Below are 16,073 nucleotides of genomic sequence, written 5' to 3'. Positions count from 1 at the left end.
AAAATTTTCCTAAGATTATTTTACTTTGTTAAAAAAAGGATCATAAGAAGCACTGAGGGGCACCCCAAACGTCAGTCAGTCCTGTTCTTGTATTCTTAGTGGTACAATTTAAACTGAGGGAAAGAGTTTGGGCTGAGGTAACTAGCCTGAGAATATTTCAAGAACAATACAACTTGCTTTACTTAAAAAAAAAATCAAGTGTTTGACTCTTTCGCGGGCTTCCCTTAACAAACATGACATATAATCATAAGTAATTAGGCTGATTTTTGCTCCAAGTTACAACTGCCTTTTTTCAACATTTCTGCTTCCCTTGGAGACTGTTTAGCAGGGTGACAAGCACCCTCATCCACGTGTGCTCCGGGCTACCCAAGGACAGACTTGTCCAGGTGCTGATGCCCCTGGAGGAAGAGCTCAACCTGAAATAAAACTGTCTTGCTAGGCTCACAACTACTTCAAAAACGGTCTCTGAATGAGTGAAGAGAACAACAAACTTGTGTGCTACTCATTTCCCCATATTTCCAGGCAATCCTTTCCGTAAAGAAAGAGATTTGTAGACACTGTGTCCAGAATTTTGCTGATCCCAGTATTGGGTGGTTTTAAAATGTGCACAGCCCTTCAGCTGCAGGCACACTGCCCACCGTCTGGCAACGTGAAGCTGAAGGGCACAGTGCCACACAAGGAGCTGTGGGCGGGGACTTTGGTTCTGACTTGCCTGAGGACTAAGTCCTAACAGCCCTGTTCTTACCTCAGCCACCTCCTCGGTTGAGAAAGGGAGTGAGCTAGAAAATAATTACAGCATCCTGGCTACACAATCCACAGAGGTCTCTGCTTAAAGCCTTATGAAGAAGTGTGAAGTAAGGTCACAGGAGGCCGCTGGTTAGGGCCGAGTTCCTGCACATGGCCTACAGCAGACCAGACCAAAATGGAGTCCCTCATGCTAAAGTCTTGGTCACCAAGCCACAATCAAATTGTACATCTGACTTTCCAAGAAATCCAGGAAGAGAGCGAAGAGCCAAATCCCCAAACGTGATAAAGAAGCTCCCTCTGCTTTAACCTCTGCAGGAAAAGTGCCGTGGACACACGTAAACCTCGTTTTGTTCTTTCCCATTTCCCTTAGCCCTTTTCTGTCTATAGGACCAACCATTCTGCTCTGCCCCTTGGGACACTCATTCTGGCTTTAGAACAAGGGGTTGCCAGATTTTGGAATCACAAGTAAAAGCCAGTTAAGACCTTTGAACTAACTTTGTTGTAATTTTGTCTTGGTGGAAGTGGATACTCTTGTTATCCCCAATTTCCTGGTAAAGAAACAGGCTCAGAGAAGAGCGGTGGCTTGCCCCAGGTGAGACACGGTGGGGCCTGGATGCCGCCAGAACCTGCCCCCCCTCCGGCTGGGAGTGCTTATCTGTTCTGCTAGGCCTTGGCCCTGAGCCCCGCACAGAGGACACAGCAGCCCCCGCAGCAGCAAACACACCCCAGCACAGAAAGACGCGCGGGCACAGACAGGAGCAGGCGGTGGTCAGAGACAGGGAAGGACCTCCCGCGCACAGGCAGTCAGTGAGGCCTGGGAGGAGGTGACACCAAGCTGAGGCGGTGCTGGAGGCCATCCTGGGAGCTGGGGAGGGCTTCACGGCCACAGAATGGTGAGCACTCCTGGCAGACAGACGAGAGCCCCATCTTCCTGGGGGTGGACTGAGGTGAGAGCAGCAGGACTGGCTGGTCAGGGTGAGGATTTTATGCTAAGAGTCTTGGGCAGCCAGGAAGGAACTGATTTGGCCGATCTCCAGCTGCTGTGCATAGAAAGGGTCGTCAGGGGACAGGAATGGACGCTGAGAAGTCTGGGTCGGGGGTTGGCAGAACCTTCCCCACAGGGCCAGGCAATGAGCATTTGGGGCTTTATGGGCCATAATGGGCTCCACTGTAGCAACTCAGTCCTGCCATGTAAATGATGAGTGTGGCCGAGTCAGTAAAGCATGGTTTACAAGTCACCGGCCATATGCGCCCCATGGACTGTAGTTTGCCAACCCCTGTTTAGGTGTTAAACACTGAGGTACAAAGATACTGGCAGCGAAGACACCAGGTGAGTGGATGGAGAGCCCTCTGTAGGTATTTATTTGGGGGTAGGGGGTGTTTTTCAATTCATTAATATCAATTTTATACACTTTTCTTATAGGAAAATAAAACATTACAAATAAAACCCCTTTGGTCCGGCAGGGAAGGAGGGGGCTTTAACCAGAGAAGAGGCTCTTGCCAAGAAGCATGCAGATGGACAGGCCTGGGCTCGGACAGAGGGGAGGGGAGACAGCTCCCGTCACCAAATGGAGGAGGAGGCAGAGCCGTGGCAGTCAAGAGAGGAGAGGTCGGACGCGGTCACAGGAGAGTGTGCTGGGCTGAACTGTACCCACCCCAATCTTCATGGCACAGGCCCGACCCTCAGCGCCTCAGATTTCCACTGCGTTTGGACATAGGGTCTTGGAGGAAGTACTGAAGGCAAAGTGAGGTCACAGGGGTGGCCCTAGTCCAATGTGATTGGTGTCCTTATTTTAAAAAAGGTGATTAGGACCCAGGCACACATGGAGGGAAGCCTACGGGAAGACCAGGGGAGAAGACGCCGTCCAGAGGCCGAGGACACGTTCTCAGAGAAACCAACCCTGCCTCTCCTGCCTCTCGACTTCCAGCTCCAGGATTTGGAAAGACGCATTCTGCCTTTTGGGCCGCCCCGTCTGAGCTGCTTGTCACAGCAGCCCTGGCACAGCAAGTCCCCAAGCACGGAAATGACTACCTCGGGAGGCTGCTGAGAAGGCCTGAGCCCACCTGAGGCTCGGAACAAGGGCCAGCCCAGAGTCGCGCTCTAGAAGCCTGCGTGACATTGTCGTCATTGTCACTACCATGTGCTGTGGAGACCCAGGCTTCTCATCTCTCTGGAAGGAGAGGCTTGCAGGTGGCTCCAGCTCTCAGAAGTGGGAAGGACCCACCTCTGAGAGGACCCAAGCGCGAGGCAGAGACATCTGGGCTGCTGTCATGGGCCCTTGGAGGGGCACCCAGCTCCACCATGGTTTGCTGACAGTCACCCTTTTCTTCTCTGAGCTCCTGCGGCTCTCGTGATTCTGTGGGCACCTCGTGCTCCTCCCTCTGCGTGCCCACTCTGTTGCCCCCACTTCCTCGGTTGGCAGTCCTGTGTTCCCTGCTCAGATCTGCACGCAGGGTGACTTACCTTTGTGGACCTGGCCAGGGTCCCCATCTGTGCCCTGGGCTGTTCCCCTTTCAGCTGCAATCCTTGACTTCTTACCCCTGTGTTCCCCTCAAACTGACCTTCCAGATGCAAGTTCCCCCTCCCCACACCCACCTTGCCCTGGGCCCAGCTAGACCCCTGGGCCTCCGGCACAGCCCACCTTTGGAGAGTCCACCGAGCCCTGTTCTGCTTCAGGTGGCTCAGCTTAAGAGATGGCCTCAGGGGAGCAGGGCTGCCTGGGACTCGGTGCACTGCTCCCCACTGGCTGGAGCAGATCCTGACCAGGCAGGCCCTCACCCCTGCCCCTCAGCGGCCCACCTGCTCAGTGGGGCGCACGCAGAGGGTCTGGCTGTGCCTTGCACTTGTTCGTTCCTCAGCTCCTGGAAGTGACGGAGCCCACGGAGGTTTCCTCCCAGCACTGCTTAATCAGACTTTACTGCCTCTTGTCAACGTCTGTGTGACTTGGAGCCTGTCTTCACTCTGGTGCTGGTATGGAAGGCAGCAGCTGGCCCCCAAGTCATGGTGACATTTCAGCTACCCATTCTGTGCTTCTCCATACTATGGGAAATGACCATGGTTGGCTGCAGCAGGGCCCCACAGACCACTGGAAAGGGGGCTGGGTGGGCTCAGGGGGAGCTTTGCTGAGAAATGCCACAGGAGATGTGGCAGCCACTGGAGAACCTGAGCCAGAGAAAGCCTTCAAGATGGATGAAGAGACACCGCATCGCAGGAGATGCATCGGGACAGGCGAGAGGGAGGGGTGTCCCTGGGTGAAAGATGAAATGACCGAAGGGTACAGTCCTTGAGCTGGACACCAGGGGCGCAGGTGCCAAGCAGGCTGCCACTGAACCAGAAGAAAGAGGAGGTCTGCCCGACGAGGTGGTGGCAAGAAAAGAGATTCCTCCCGCACACCATTCACAGGAAGAAATCACAATGGATCCAGACCTTGACCTTACAGAAGGAATCTGAAAACATTTATAAAAGTTCAGGGAACTATGTTAATGATCTTGGGCTGGGAAAAACCCCGGAAGAGACAGCGAAGGTGAGAGGTGGTGTAGGACAGTGAACCTGGCCGATGAAGCATTTTTAGAACTGCCTACAAACCACAGGGTGCAGAAGACAGAGAGTGCCTGGGAGTCTAAGGAAGAAAACTGGGAAAGTGGCAGCCACTGGCAGAAGAGGAGGTGCCAGAGCTGGGAGCAGAGAGCTGCAGGTTTCCAGAGGCAGATCTTTTTATCCTGGGTTTTGGTAGAAGTAGGCTTGGCGGGAATTGCCTACTGGGGGAGTGCAGGTTGGTGTAGCCACACTGGAGACAATTCAGAGGATTTAGCAAAATTTAAAATGGCACCAGGGGCTCGGCAGACCCCGCTTCTCTCCTTACCAGGAGCAGACTTTCCAAGCTGGGCGCTGAGGACATTGTGGGTAGTGCTCTGCTGAGGGTCCTCTGCTGTGGGTCCTCTGCACATTGCAGGTGTTCATCAGCTTCCTTGATCGCTCCCCACCGGATGCCAGGAGCACCCCCACCCCACCCCATGTGGTGACAGCCAAAAAAGTCTCGATACACTGCCAAATGTCCCCAGGGGGGGCAAAATAGCCTCCAGCTGAGAGCCACTGCTCTTGAGAAGCCCTCGCAGGTGTGGACAAGAGGGCAGAACAAGAACCCCATGTTGGGTTCTAATTGCACCAGGCACGAGGCTAAATAAAGGGGCGCTTGTGAGTGGATCTGGGCGGAGCCGCAGCCTGGCACCATCCCTTCCAGTGAGGAGCTTAAGTGAATCTGGCAGGAGGGTCCCTTAGGCAAAGCCTAGGATGAGGGTCTGGGGAGAGGGTGTGTCATGTGCAGGGGAAGATTCCCTAGTGACCCCGGCAGTGAGGGAGAGGAGGCTGGTTTCTCCACCCTCAAGAAGCTGTGCTGGGGGAGGCTCTGCTGGTCACTCAGTGGCTGTTCACAGCTCTCGCTCGTCTTGGGGGCAGCCTCTCCCCTGGGAAATAAGCCCTGGTCCCCGTCACCCAGCATGGGGTTTGGACAGCCCTGATCTTTGTTTTCTGAGCATCATTTATCCTGTGGCATTGGGAAGGGTCCCCGGCCTCAGGCTGCTCTCTAGGGATGCCCACAGCTGCCTTTCTGGGTGCTGTCGTCAGAGCTGGTCATCTGCGAGCCCTCCTGACGCCACTGCTGATGTCTGTAGCAGGACAACCGCCATACCTCCTGGGCCCGTGACGCTCATGGCCGGGGTGACTTGGCCCCACCTGACTCCTGCTCACTCTGCCCGGCCCAAGTGCTTGCAGTGACCCCTTTTGGCCCCTGTCTGGTGGCTGGCCTGGAGCCTCTGTTGTGGGATCTGCTTGCCCTGGCACCACACTCAGTGCCACATGGGTAACAGTGACTCTGCAGGTGCGCTTCAAGGCCCTTACCATATTGTGCTCTTCTGCTTGTGGAAGCCCCTGGGACTCTTCCCAGGCTACCTTTGCTGTTAAGTTTCTGTAAAATTGAGACTATATATATATATATATTTGGTTTCTGTCCCTGTTCCTGGCACAGAGCTCCTGTTGTGATTAATTAACAAACACCCCACTTTTTGTGGTTCTTGGGGTTGAACCCAGGAGCACTCTACCACCAAGCTACCAGTGCTTTTTATTTTTTGAGACAGGGTCTTGCTAAATAGCCAGGTGGACCTCACTTGTGATCCTCCTGTCTCAGCCTCCGGAGCTGCCGGGATGACAGATATGCACCACTGCATTCAGCTGTATTAAGAAACTATTCATTTAGTTAGTAGATGATGGTTAATGTTTTTGCCATAATAAGCCCTTTCAGCCAGAAATGTGTTCATACAAATGAGGGGAAGCTTGGGGAATGGGGACTAAGGCCAGAGGAACCAGCCTAGTGATTAGCAGTGTGAACTTTCAGTTCCAGGATGGGGATTGAGTTGATCAATAATGGCCAGAGATTTAATCACGATCCATAAAACCCCTAATCGACAGGCTTCAGGGAGGCCCCCAGGGCTGCTTTCCCACCTCAACCCTGGGCAGAAAATGTAGCAGGCTTTCCTGTTTTTCCCCCTAGGTCTCTGAGCTCAGTTGTTTGAATACCTTAGGATAGAGAAAGAACCTCAAAGTCCTTTCTTGGGATGGCATCCTGGCTGGCACAGATGCTGCCCTTCAGTAGAATCCAGCTGCCTGTATCAGAAGCCAAAGACCTCTCTGCCCTCCCCTTCAGGAAGCCGATGTCCAAGGCCACCCAGGAGGGTTTGGTGTTCCAGAGAGCAGAGGGAAAAGCACATTAAAATGTTGACCATCACTCCTGTTGCATATCTGGGACGGCCACCAAGGGCGGTCACCAGCTGAACGTCGGCCTCCTCCACCATTCTTGGTTTCCTAAAGTTTGTTTCTATGGGCTGGATGTGGATCTGTGGTGTGGCTGCCTTAGAAGTCCAGACCTAACACCTTGTGACCATTTGCCTGGGGTGTGGGGAAGCAATGTTTCTCAGATCCACTGGACAGGAGCTGAGGACAACCCCAGCTCCCAGGGACTGGGTGTAGTGACTTCTGAGGATGGGGAAGGAGGCTTGTTAGAGAAGGTGGGTGAGGTTAAGCTCCATGAGGGTGTCGAAACCCCAGGTGGTTTTGCTAGTGTGCATGGGAGCCCTGGTGCCACCCGTGTCATAGGTGTGGGTCGGTACCACATGGGGCTCACTGTAGGAGCATCCCTGCCACGTGGCTAGGTCCAGGGGTGCTGTACTAGGCCCTCCACCACCCCTGTGGCATGACCACTGACCACTGAGATCAGATGCCGGCCACACCCCCGATGTCTGTGTGGTTGATGAGCAGCTGTCACCCATGGACATCTTTTTTCAGTGGGAACCATGAAAGACTTTACTTGTCAAATCTTCTCTCTGTGAAAGATCTGCTGGGGCCACATGGCTCATCTGTGCACCTGTCTCCCTGGAGTCTGGGGGCATCCTGCGGCATTTGGCTGGCTTCCACAGACATCACAGACCCTCCCACATGGGGCAGGTCCTCTGCTGCTTGTAATTCTTCATGTAGCACCAAGTAGAACATTTTAAAACTCTGACAGTGTAAAACCTGGAGTGCTTCCGCACATTGGAGACGAGGGTACAGCAGGTGCAGGTGGGTACGTGGGAGAGAAAATACCATGGAAAGATGTTCCCGTTGGATCTGAGAGTCCCCAAAGGCTGGTGTGTTGCCAGTATAGTCCCCAGTGGATGGTGCTTTGGAAGGCGATCACCGGGGTGTGCCTTTGACGGTATATCTTGACCTGTCCCTGGCCATCTCTCTTGGCTTCCTGGCTGTCTGAAGGCTTTGCCCCACCACATGCTCCCCACCGTGATGTCCTGCCTCACCCGCTGCCCATAGCCATGGACTGAACACTCTAGTACCGTGAGCCCAAAGAGATCTCTTCCCCTTTAAGCTGTTTCTGTCACAGTGATGAAAGTGCACTAATACCAAAGATCAAGGAACAGGACTGAAAGCCTGTCATTTAAAGGAGAAAGGCCACTCCTAGAGGAAATACAACCAGTAACAGAACCAATCAAATCTGGTGGTGAAGGGGAGATAAGAGCAAGGATTACCTACCTCCCATCTCTCATGGGGGAGACTTGAGAGAGAAGGAAAATGAGAAGACTATTTGTTATATAAACACCCTAACGGTATGATATAGACCTTCTGATTTATTGCAAGGAAAACAGTCTCCTCAAAATACATTTGTAGCTATGAGAAAATTATCAAACTACACCCCAAAGTTTTCTTGCATATAGAAATGAGACAAGAAAACTAATGGAAGAACACATTTAAGACAGGTCTGTGAAGCCAGTTTTAAAATTCTGCCAAGGGACAGTAAACAAATACATGGACACAGACAAAACACCGAGGCTGTGTTTTGAAGTAGCCACATGAACTGGGCAATTTACCTTTGTGCCTCAGATTCCTCCTCTGTGATATGGGGACAACAATGATAACAGCCACCACCTCATGGGACTCATGTGAGGACTGTCCTAGCAGCCCGAGTTCATGTCGGTAAAGCTTTAAGTGGCACACGGGGCTGTGGAAATGCCAGTTAAATATAGTTAGGAGGCCTCATAATTGTATAGATGAAATAACTCCCAAACTAATTTATAAACATAAACACAATAAAACAAAGTTTAAAAGGAGAGTTTGTACCTGGCAGACTTGATTCTAAAAGTAACATGAACATTTCACACGGGAGAGAAGCTGGGAAAACCCCGAGTGAGAAGGGTGGGGAGGACGGGCTAGGGTGCGGGCACTGTGGGCAGGCCAGAGGGGGACCTCCCGGCAGGTGCTCAGGTGGGCGTGGGCACAGGGTGCAGCGTAGTCGAGGCAGGAAGACACAGAAAGGCAGATGGGGACTTAGGATGTGAAAGGGGAGGCCGGCCTGGGGCCCCAGAGCAGGCCACTCTGGCACAGATGCTCTCGTGATGAGCCACACGTTCAGGAGGGGCTCACACACCCGCCCTGTTTCCTCCTGAAACAGGAGGTGAGGCCACATGAAGATGCCCTCCGTCCACCAGGAGGAAAGGAGCACTCGTCACCCACTGTGGCCCCAGGCCAAGAGCCGTCTGTGCCAGGCGCCTTGTCTTCAGTGACTTCTCCACTGCTAGGGTCAGCTGTCCCCGCCACACCCCTGTCCCCTCAGAGCTTACGACTCTGACTGGCTGGAAGCCTTGCACTGTTGCCTGGGTCTTCATGTCTTTCTGAGGCTCCTGCGTGGCATCAACTTACACTAAACAAACATGAAGGCCTTTCTCCTGCCGATATGGTTATGTCCACTTAATTCTCAGGCCCAGATGAAGACTGTAAGAGGGTGGAGGTAAGACCGGTGCCTCTCCTGCACAATCAAGGTGGCAAGGCACTGGTAAAGGACATGCCAGGCCATAAGCGGAGTCCTAATGACCGGCCTGGCACTGGAAAACAAAAGAATTGCTTAGATTATGACTTTATTTCTCATATGAAAATAAGTTCCAGATGGATTAATGATTTAAACAAGTGAAGTTATAAAATACTAGAAAGAAAAAAATGAAAAAAGTCATAATTGCCGAGCAGAGACGTCCTTGCTTAAAAAGAAAAAATAAGAATACACAAAGGAAGAAGCAATAAATAGGACTTTATTAAAAATGAAACATTTCTGCATGGCAGGAAAAAAAATCCCAATAACAAAAACAAGAGAAACCACAAAACAACCCGAACACAGTAAAAACACAAGAATGGGAGGAAATACTGGCAAAGACGTCACTCCCTCAAAGACGTCACTCCTGCAGTTGTTCCCACGCTTGGTGACCCCTCCCCAGCCAGAGTCTGTGCCCTACCACGTGACTTGGCCAACACGTAGACCTCACACCCCTTCTTCTGTATTGTTGGTGGCAAAATGTCAAATCTGGTTGAACCCAATTTGACTTATTTTCTAAACCCGACACCAAAACATTACCAGGAAGAAAAGACGGCAATAAAAAAAAGAGGATTCCGTTTCCAATTTGAATTCCTGTCTGCAAGTGGCCTGCTTCAGCGCCGCCTCTCTGGAGAAGCCCTGAGTGGGTCAGAGCTGGATCCTCAAAGGCCAGCCACACCCCAGGACCAGGGCAGACGACGGAGCCAAGACCACTGGACTTTCAGCTTGACTCCAGACTCTCTGGTCTTGGAAAATCATTGTAGCCCCTGGCAACCAGTATTCTTGTCAACCAAGTGGAACCTTAATGTGCACGCCTTGCAGAATTCTTTCAAGGATGAGTGATGGCTACTATCCAGGGAGTCCCCTGCTTCCTGGGGGTGCTGCATGTAGAGGACAATCATATCCAACGGAGGAGGGCGACAGGGGGCTATGGAAGACAAACTCAGGGACAAGCAGTGAGGGAGGTAGACCCACATCCTGACCCATAAAGAGGCGAGTTTCCAGCTGTCCTCTGATCTCGGCACAGGGAGGCTGGGCCCGCCATGCCAGCCCCGTCACTTACTCTCCATGGTAGAGCTGCCGCATGAGGGTCAGCTGCTCCGTGGCCCCGATCTACAGAAGAAGGGCAGCCATCAGAGGCCCTGGGTGAGGGCAGCCCCCAGCCACACAGATCACCATGCAGACTGGCAGCAGGAGGCGAGAGGCAGCTGGGGACCTGGGTTCCCTGGATTCCATAGCCCAGGGAAGCCATCGCCTCCACCTCCAACGCCCCCCACCCCATGCACGAGTGCCCACGTGCACATGTGTGTGCCCCTAAACACACACACACACTCAGGCCTGCATGTTCTCTGGTGGACCCTGCTAGAGTTGCTTAAGGAAGACAAGAACCCCCCCCCAGGGGGTGGGGAGAGTGCAGAGGAAGGAGGGGCCGGGGCAGGCATCATTTGTCGCTCACCACTCTCACCCACAGCCACCCCACACTTGCCTGGTCATGGTCCACTATTCGCCAGGTCCTGGAGTCACTTCCTTGGTACTGCTTCCTTGGACAGAGCTGCCACGTGAGGGGCAGCTGGGAGAAGGGCAGCTGGTTGAAGAACAGGGTGCCCTGGGGGTGTACAGGTATCTGCCATAAGTGGACTCTGATGCTGTGTTCACGCTGAAGGGACCAGAGAAGAGGGGCACATCAGGAACAGGCTCCTGGCACAGGGTGGCACTGCGTGACATACAATCCACATGGTCCTGGATGCCCCCCAGCTGGTGGGCTGCTGGGGTCAGAGGTCAAAGGGCATCTTTTCAGAATGCCAGCCTTGACGCCATCTCCTGGGGGCTCCATGTGGAGCTGGGTGACGGTGCTCTTCTGGCCTGCGCCCACCACACCCACTCCACTTCTCCCAACTCAGCCCCTCCACCCTGCCAGCACCCCGGGCTGGCACTCAGTGCACTCTCCAGCTTTGTCTCAGCAATTTGCATAGTTTTAAAAATCCTCTTTTAAAAAACAAAATATCCAGGAGGTGATGGCTCTTCCCCAAGAGAAATGTGCTGCATTTTTGATCCTGACTTCACAAGCTTTTAGTGAACTCAAAGGTCATGAAATCCAGCCAACGCCCAAAGGTATGAAGGTAAAAGTTACAACGATGAACCGCCACCAAGCTCTACATGCAACAAAATAGCCCCACACAGACACCCGCCCAAGCGCCTGTCCCCTTTCCTGGTGCCCAAAAGGCTAAGCCAAGGCTGTTCACCCTTCACCAGGCTCTCAAGTGGCCAATGGCTGTTCCCTTTGTCATCCTGAGTCTCGTGAGCCATTTTTATGAGAAAAGCCTTAAATTACATGGCAAACTCTCTCCTTCACTTTGGATTTGGACCTGAGATCAGGGGTCCGTAAAAGAAGGGCCATGGGCCCAATGTGGCTTGTCAGCTGCTTTTTAAATAAAACTTTATTGTAAATAAAATAGGGCCCCTTCCTTCACACGCCGACTGTGACTGCAGAGCAGTTGCCAGAGTCTTCATGGCTTGCAACAGGACAATTTCTGCTATCTGATCCTTTGCAGAAAGAGTTTGCTGATCCTTGCATTTGGTCATGCTCAGGGGGTCTTGTTCCCACCCTGAGAATATATGTGAAAATACTGATCTACTTAAGAAATAATTTCTTTTTGAAGAAAAGACAGGCTTTTTAACAAATGGTGCTGGGGAAAGTGGATATTCATAGGTAGAAGAATGAAAAGAGACCCTTATCTCCAACCCTGTACAAAAATCAACTCAAAATGAATCGAAGACCTAAGAATTAGATGAGAAATCACATGATTCCTAAAGGAAAGCATAAGGTCAGGGCTGGGGTTGTGGCTCAGTGGTAGAGCACTTGCCTTGCATGTGTAAGGCACTGGGTTCAATTCTCAGCACCACATATAAATAAATTAATAAAATAAAGGTCCGTCAACAACTTAAAATTAAAAAAAAAAATAAAAGAAAACACAGTCAGCACTCTAGCATTTAAGCACAGATAATGGCTTTCTTGAGAGGACCTCTACAGCTCAGGAAATAATGCCAAGAGTTAATAAAGAGGTGGCCTCAAATTAAAAGTCTTCTTCATGGCAAAAGAAACAAGAATGTGAAGAGAGAACCTACAGACTGGGAGAAAATCTTTGCCAGCTACTTTTCTGACAGAGGATTAATATCTAGAATATATAAAGCAAAAATATTTTTATTTTTTATGTTTATTTTTATTTATTTATTTGGAATTTATTTATTTATTTATTTATTTGGAATTCAACCCAGTAGTGCTTAACCACTGAGCCATATCCCAGCTTTTAATTTTTTGAAACAAGTTCTCAATAAGTTGCTTAGGGCCTCACTGAATTGCTGAGGCTGACCTGGAACTCACAATCCTCCCATCTCAGCCTTCCAAGTCACTGAGATTAGAGGTGTATGTCACTGCACCCAGCAGAATTAAAAAAAAAAAAATTAACACCAAAGAAACAGATAACCCAATTAATAAATGGGCAAATGAACTCAACAGATACTTCTCAAAATAAGAAATACAAATGACTATAAATATATGAGACATGTTAACATCAGCAATTAGGAAATGCAAATTAAAACTAAACTGAGATTTGATCTTATTTCAGTCAGATTGGCAGTCATCAAGAATACAAACAATAATAAATTCTGGAGAGGGCAAGGATAAAAAGGAAGTGTAGACAGAACTGTAAATTAGCACAACCACAGTGGAAATCAGCATGCAGGTTCCTCAAAAGGCTCGGCATGGAGCCCCATATGACCCAGCTGTGTCCCTCCTCAGTATTTACCCTGAAGAATTAAAGTCATCATGCCACAGTGACACACGCATACCTAGGTTTATAGCAGCACAATTCACAATAACAAAACCATGGAACCAGCCTAAGTGTCTATCAGTGGAGGAATGCATAAATAAAATGTGCTGTACAGATATAATGAGTTCTTTTCAGCCATAAAGAAAAATGAAATTATATGTTTTGTGGGAAAGTGGATGAAAAGTTTTGCAGGAGAGCTCAGGAGGTCAAGGGTCATGTGTTTTTTCTCCTGTGGAAGCTAGAGAGGAAAAAGGAAAAGAAAGTTGGAAGTAGTATTTCAGGAAAATTGAAGGGAAATCAATAGAGCAAAGATACCGGGGAGGGAGGAGGAAGAGAGACCGGAAATACTGGGGATGACTGTGGCCAAGTTACATTGTTATACTGTGTGCATGTGTGAATACATAAATCCAACATGGTGAATAACTGTAATGGACCAATCAAAAGGAGGAAACAAAGAAATCTTTTTTTCTTTTTTTACATAGGAGGGGAAAAAACCCCATACTCCACCCATGACTAAGTGGCTTGAAGAATCAATTCTATTCTTGCTGATACTTTCTTTACACCATTTTAGTCATCCTGGGCCACACTCCAGTGGCGTTAAGGACACCCACATGTGCAACCATCACCACCAGCATCTCCAGAACATTTTTCATCTTCCCAAACTAAAACCCCTTCCTACTATTAGACACCACCTCCCCAGTCCTTCTGGCAGGCTGTGGAAACCACCCTGTCCTTCTCTGTGACTGTGACTACTCAAAGTACCTCACGGAAGGGCACATGCGGCCCCTTAGGACTGTCTTCTTTCACTTAGCCCCCCTCCTTGGGTTCTGCACACTGCAGTCCGGCCAGGAGTTCCTTCCCCTTGGAGGCCTCATCCCTCCTGGCACACGCCTTGTCACCACCCTCATCCATCACTGGGCATTCAGGCGGCCTGCGCCTTCTGGCTATTGTGAATAGTACTTGCACAACTTGTTCACGGCAGTATCTGTTCAAGTCCTTGCTCTGGATTCTTGTGGATCTGCTGGATGATCTAAACTACTTTACTTTCTTCTTTGGTATGGGGGATTGAACCCAGGGGCGCTTTACCACTGAGCCACACCCCCAGTCCTTTTTATTTTGAGACAGGGTCACGCTATGTTACCTAGGGCCTCACTTAAGTTGCTGAGTCTGGCTTTGAACTTGCAATCCTCCTGCCTCAGCTTCCCCAGCCTCTGGATGACAGGTGTGCGTCACTGTGCCTGGCTCTATTTTCACTTTTTTGAGACCACTCTGCACCTTCCCTACACTCAACACTTTCCTGGGATTTTTTAAAGCTGAAAATATTTGGTCCAGAACTTTTTGAGTATCTCCCCTATTTTCCACAGGGAAGAAAGGACTTTCAAAGTTCTCTTGCAAAATTTTCAGAATAACCTATTTGTTAAGCAATGTGCTGTGTTGTTTAAAATGCCCATCGACTGTTTATTATGTTTTCAGTAATATTTTAAATACTTGGAGAAGTACTTACCATAATACATAGAGGTATTTATTTTATCCTTCAAAGATGGGCTCTGATCTAAATCCCTTACCTGGGTTTCCAACCTGATTATTGTTATCACCTGGGGAGCTTTTGAAACACAGCATGTAGGACTCCAGCCAAGCCTCCTGAATCAATTTCCAAAGGTGGGATGTGTTATCTCTTCAGGGCTCCCCAGGCCATTCACGCCCTGGGCCATGTCTGCGGCTCATTTGCTAGAGGTACCTTATTCTCCCTTGTCAGACTGGGAATCTGGACCCAACCACACTGTCACACTTGGGTCCACGGGCTGCATCCAGATGGCAAAGTCTTCATGCCAGTCCTAGCCCCTTTCATCTGGAGAACTCCTGCTCATCCCAGAAAGCCCAGCTTAACAGCTGTCCCAAGTGAAAGCCTTCTCAGCATGCCCGGCACAGGACTAGGCCCTGAGTGCTCTCAGCCTCCGACCTTAGCATGCTGGACGGCAGAGCTCTACCCCCAGGCCGAATCCAGGCTGTTTGCCCTTCCCCCACTCCCACCCCACTCTGGACCCACAAGGGTGGGGTCCGCTGTGCATACCCCGCCCCTCTCCCCGCAGCCTCCCCTCTCACCCCAGGACTCACTGTGCTGGCGGTGGGGAAGCACCTGGCCTGAGCCCGCTGGGAGGGACTGATACACAGGGCCACTGTCACCCAGCTCCTCCCGTCCTCGTCCCTGTAGATGCCAGGCCTTTGGACACACAGGCGGTGGGGGGGCGCCCTGAGGAGCAGAGAAGGCGAAGCAACGGAAGCCATGGCAGGGTGCACTCCAGGCAGGCCTGGAGGCCGGTGTGGGGTCCCCCAAGTGCGCAGCCTCCTTAGGAGGAGCCTATCCCACGCAGGGCGGGACCGGCGAGGAGGCGGGGCAGCCTGGTCAGGGTGCAATTAGGGGCGGGGCCTAAGAGCAGTGGGTGAGAAATAGGGGCTCACTGTCCTGGAACTGCGTGGCAGAAGGGCAGCCCCTGGGGACAGAGCTGCCCAGGCTTGGGCTCGGGCCTCTCCTCACCAGGGCTGAGTGATCCCCAAGACCAAAGCTCCGGCTCCCTTTGGTCCGCTGCAGCTCCTCTCTGGGCACCTTCCCCCGCCCCCATTTTCCCATGGGTGATTTTATTTTTCCCCTCTGACACCCGCTGCTACCCCCCTGCACAGACTCAGAGCTTGCAGGCACTGCCCACCCTTGGTCTCCGGCACCCTGGGCCCAGTCGTCCAACAGGACTTCGAGTCACGAACCCTTCTTGGTTTTAGAGGTATTGGGCGTGGGGCTGTGAGCTCAGAGCTTGGGTGCCTACCAGTGTCTGGTCTGGACCCATCCCGGCAAATCCATCTCCCTCTCCTCAACAAAGAAGCCAGCAATCGGGAGACTTGAGATCAGGATCCTGCAAAGCGTGAGCTAAACAGGCCATGGAGGGTGGGGGGCCGGCTTTTTAGCACTATCCTTCCCACCTGGCCTGGCTGCCTTATCGGCTCAGCTTTGCTAAGACGTGGCAGAAGCTCAATCATCTAGCAAGAAGCAGACCCTCTAGGTCAGCACGGAGGGTTCACTTCCTGCACAGTGAACACCATC

General features: G+C 51.3%; 1 protein-coding gene across 1 annotated transcript; it reads right to left on the bottom strand.

Moving 5' to 3' along the window:
- Window positions 1-10,208: 10,208 nt before the first annotated feature.
- Tcl1b (TCL1 family AKT coactivator B) lies at window positions 10,209-15,265 on the bottom strand. Its single transcript, XM_015488574.1, has 3 exons — window positions 15,095-15,265; window positions 10,636-10,806; window positions 10,209-10,262 (listed from the first exon to the last, which is right to left on the bottom strand). Exons 1-3 carry the CDS (start codon window positions 15,263-15,265, stop codon window positions 10,209-10,211), a joined length of 396 nt encoding a protein of 131 aa, XP_015344060.1.
- Between the last annotated feature and the right edge of the window lie 808 nt (window positions 15,266-16,073).

Source organism: Marmota marmota, unplaced genomic scaffold (genome assembly GCF_001458135.2).
Source record: "Marmota marmota marmota unplaced genomic scaffold, marMar, whole genome shotgun sequence".
Lineage (NCBI taxonomy): Eukaryota > Metazoa > Chordata > Mammalia > Rodentia > Sciuridae > Marmota > Marmota marmota.
The sequence above is the reverse complement of the archived record's forward strand: the minus strand, read 5'-3'. Positions and strand labels throughout refer to the sequence as shown.

Excerpts from the sequence above, each read along its gene's own strand:
- Tcl1b (XM_015488574.1), bottom strand. The coding sequence starts at position 15,265 with ATGGCTTCCGTTGCTTCGCCTTCTCTGCTCCTCAGGGCGCCCCCCCAC. Across the intron at positions 10,807-15,094 it reads GCTTCCCCACCGCCAGCACA|CGTGAACACAGCATCAGAGT; the intron begins GTGAGTCCTGGG and ends TGGTCCCTTCAG. Across the intron at positions 10,263-10,635 it reads GAATAGTGGACCATGACCAG|ATCGGGGCCACGGAGCAGCT; the intron begins GCAAGTGTGGGG and ends CTTCTTCTGTAG.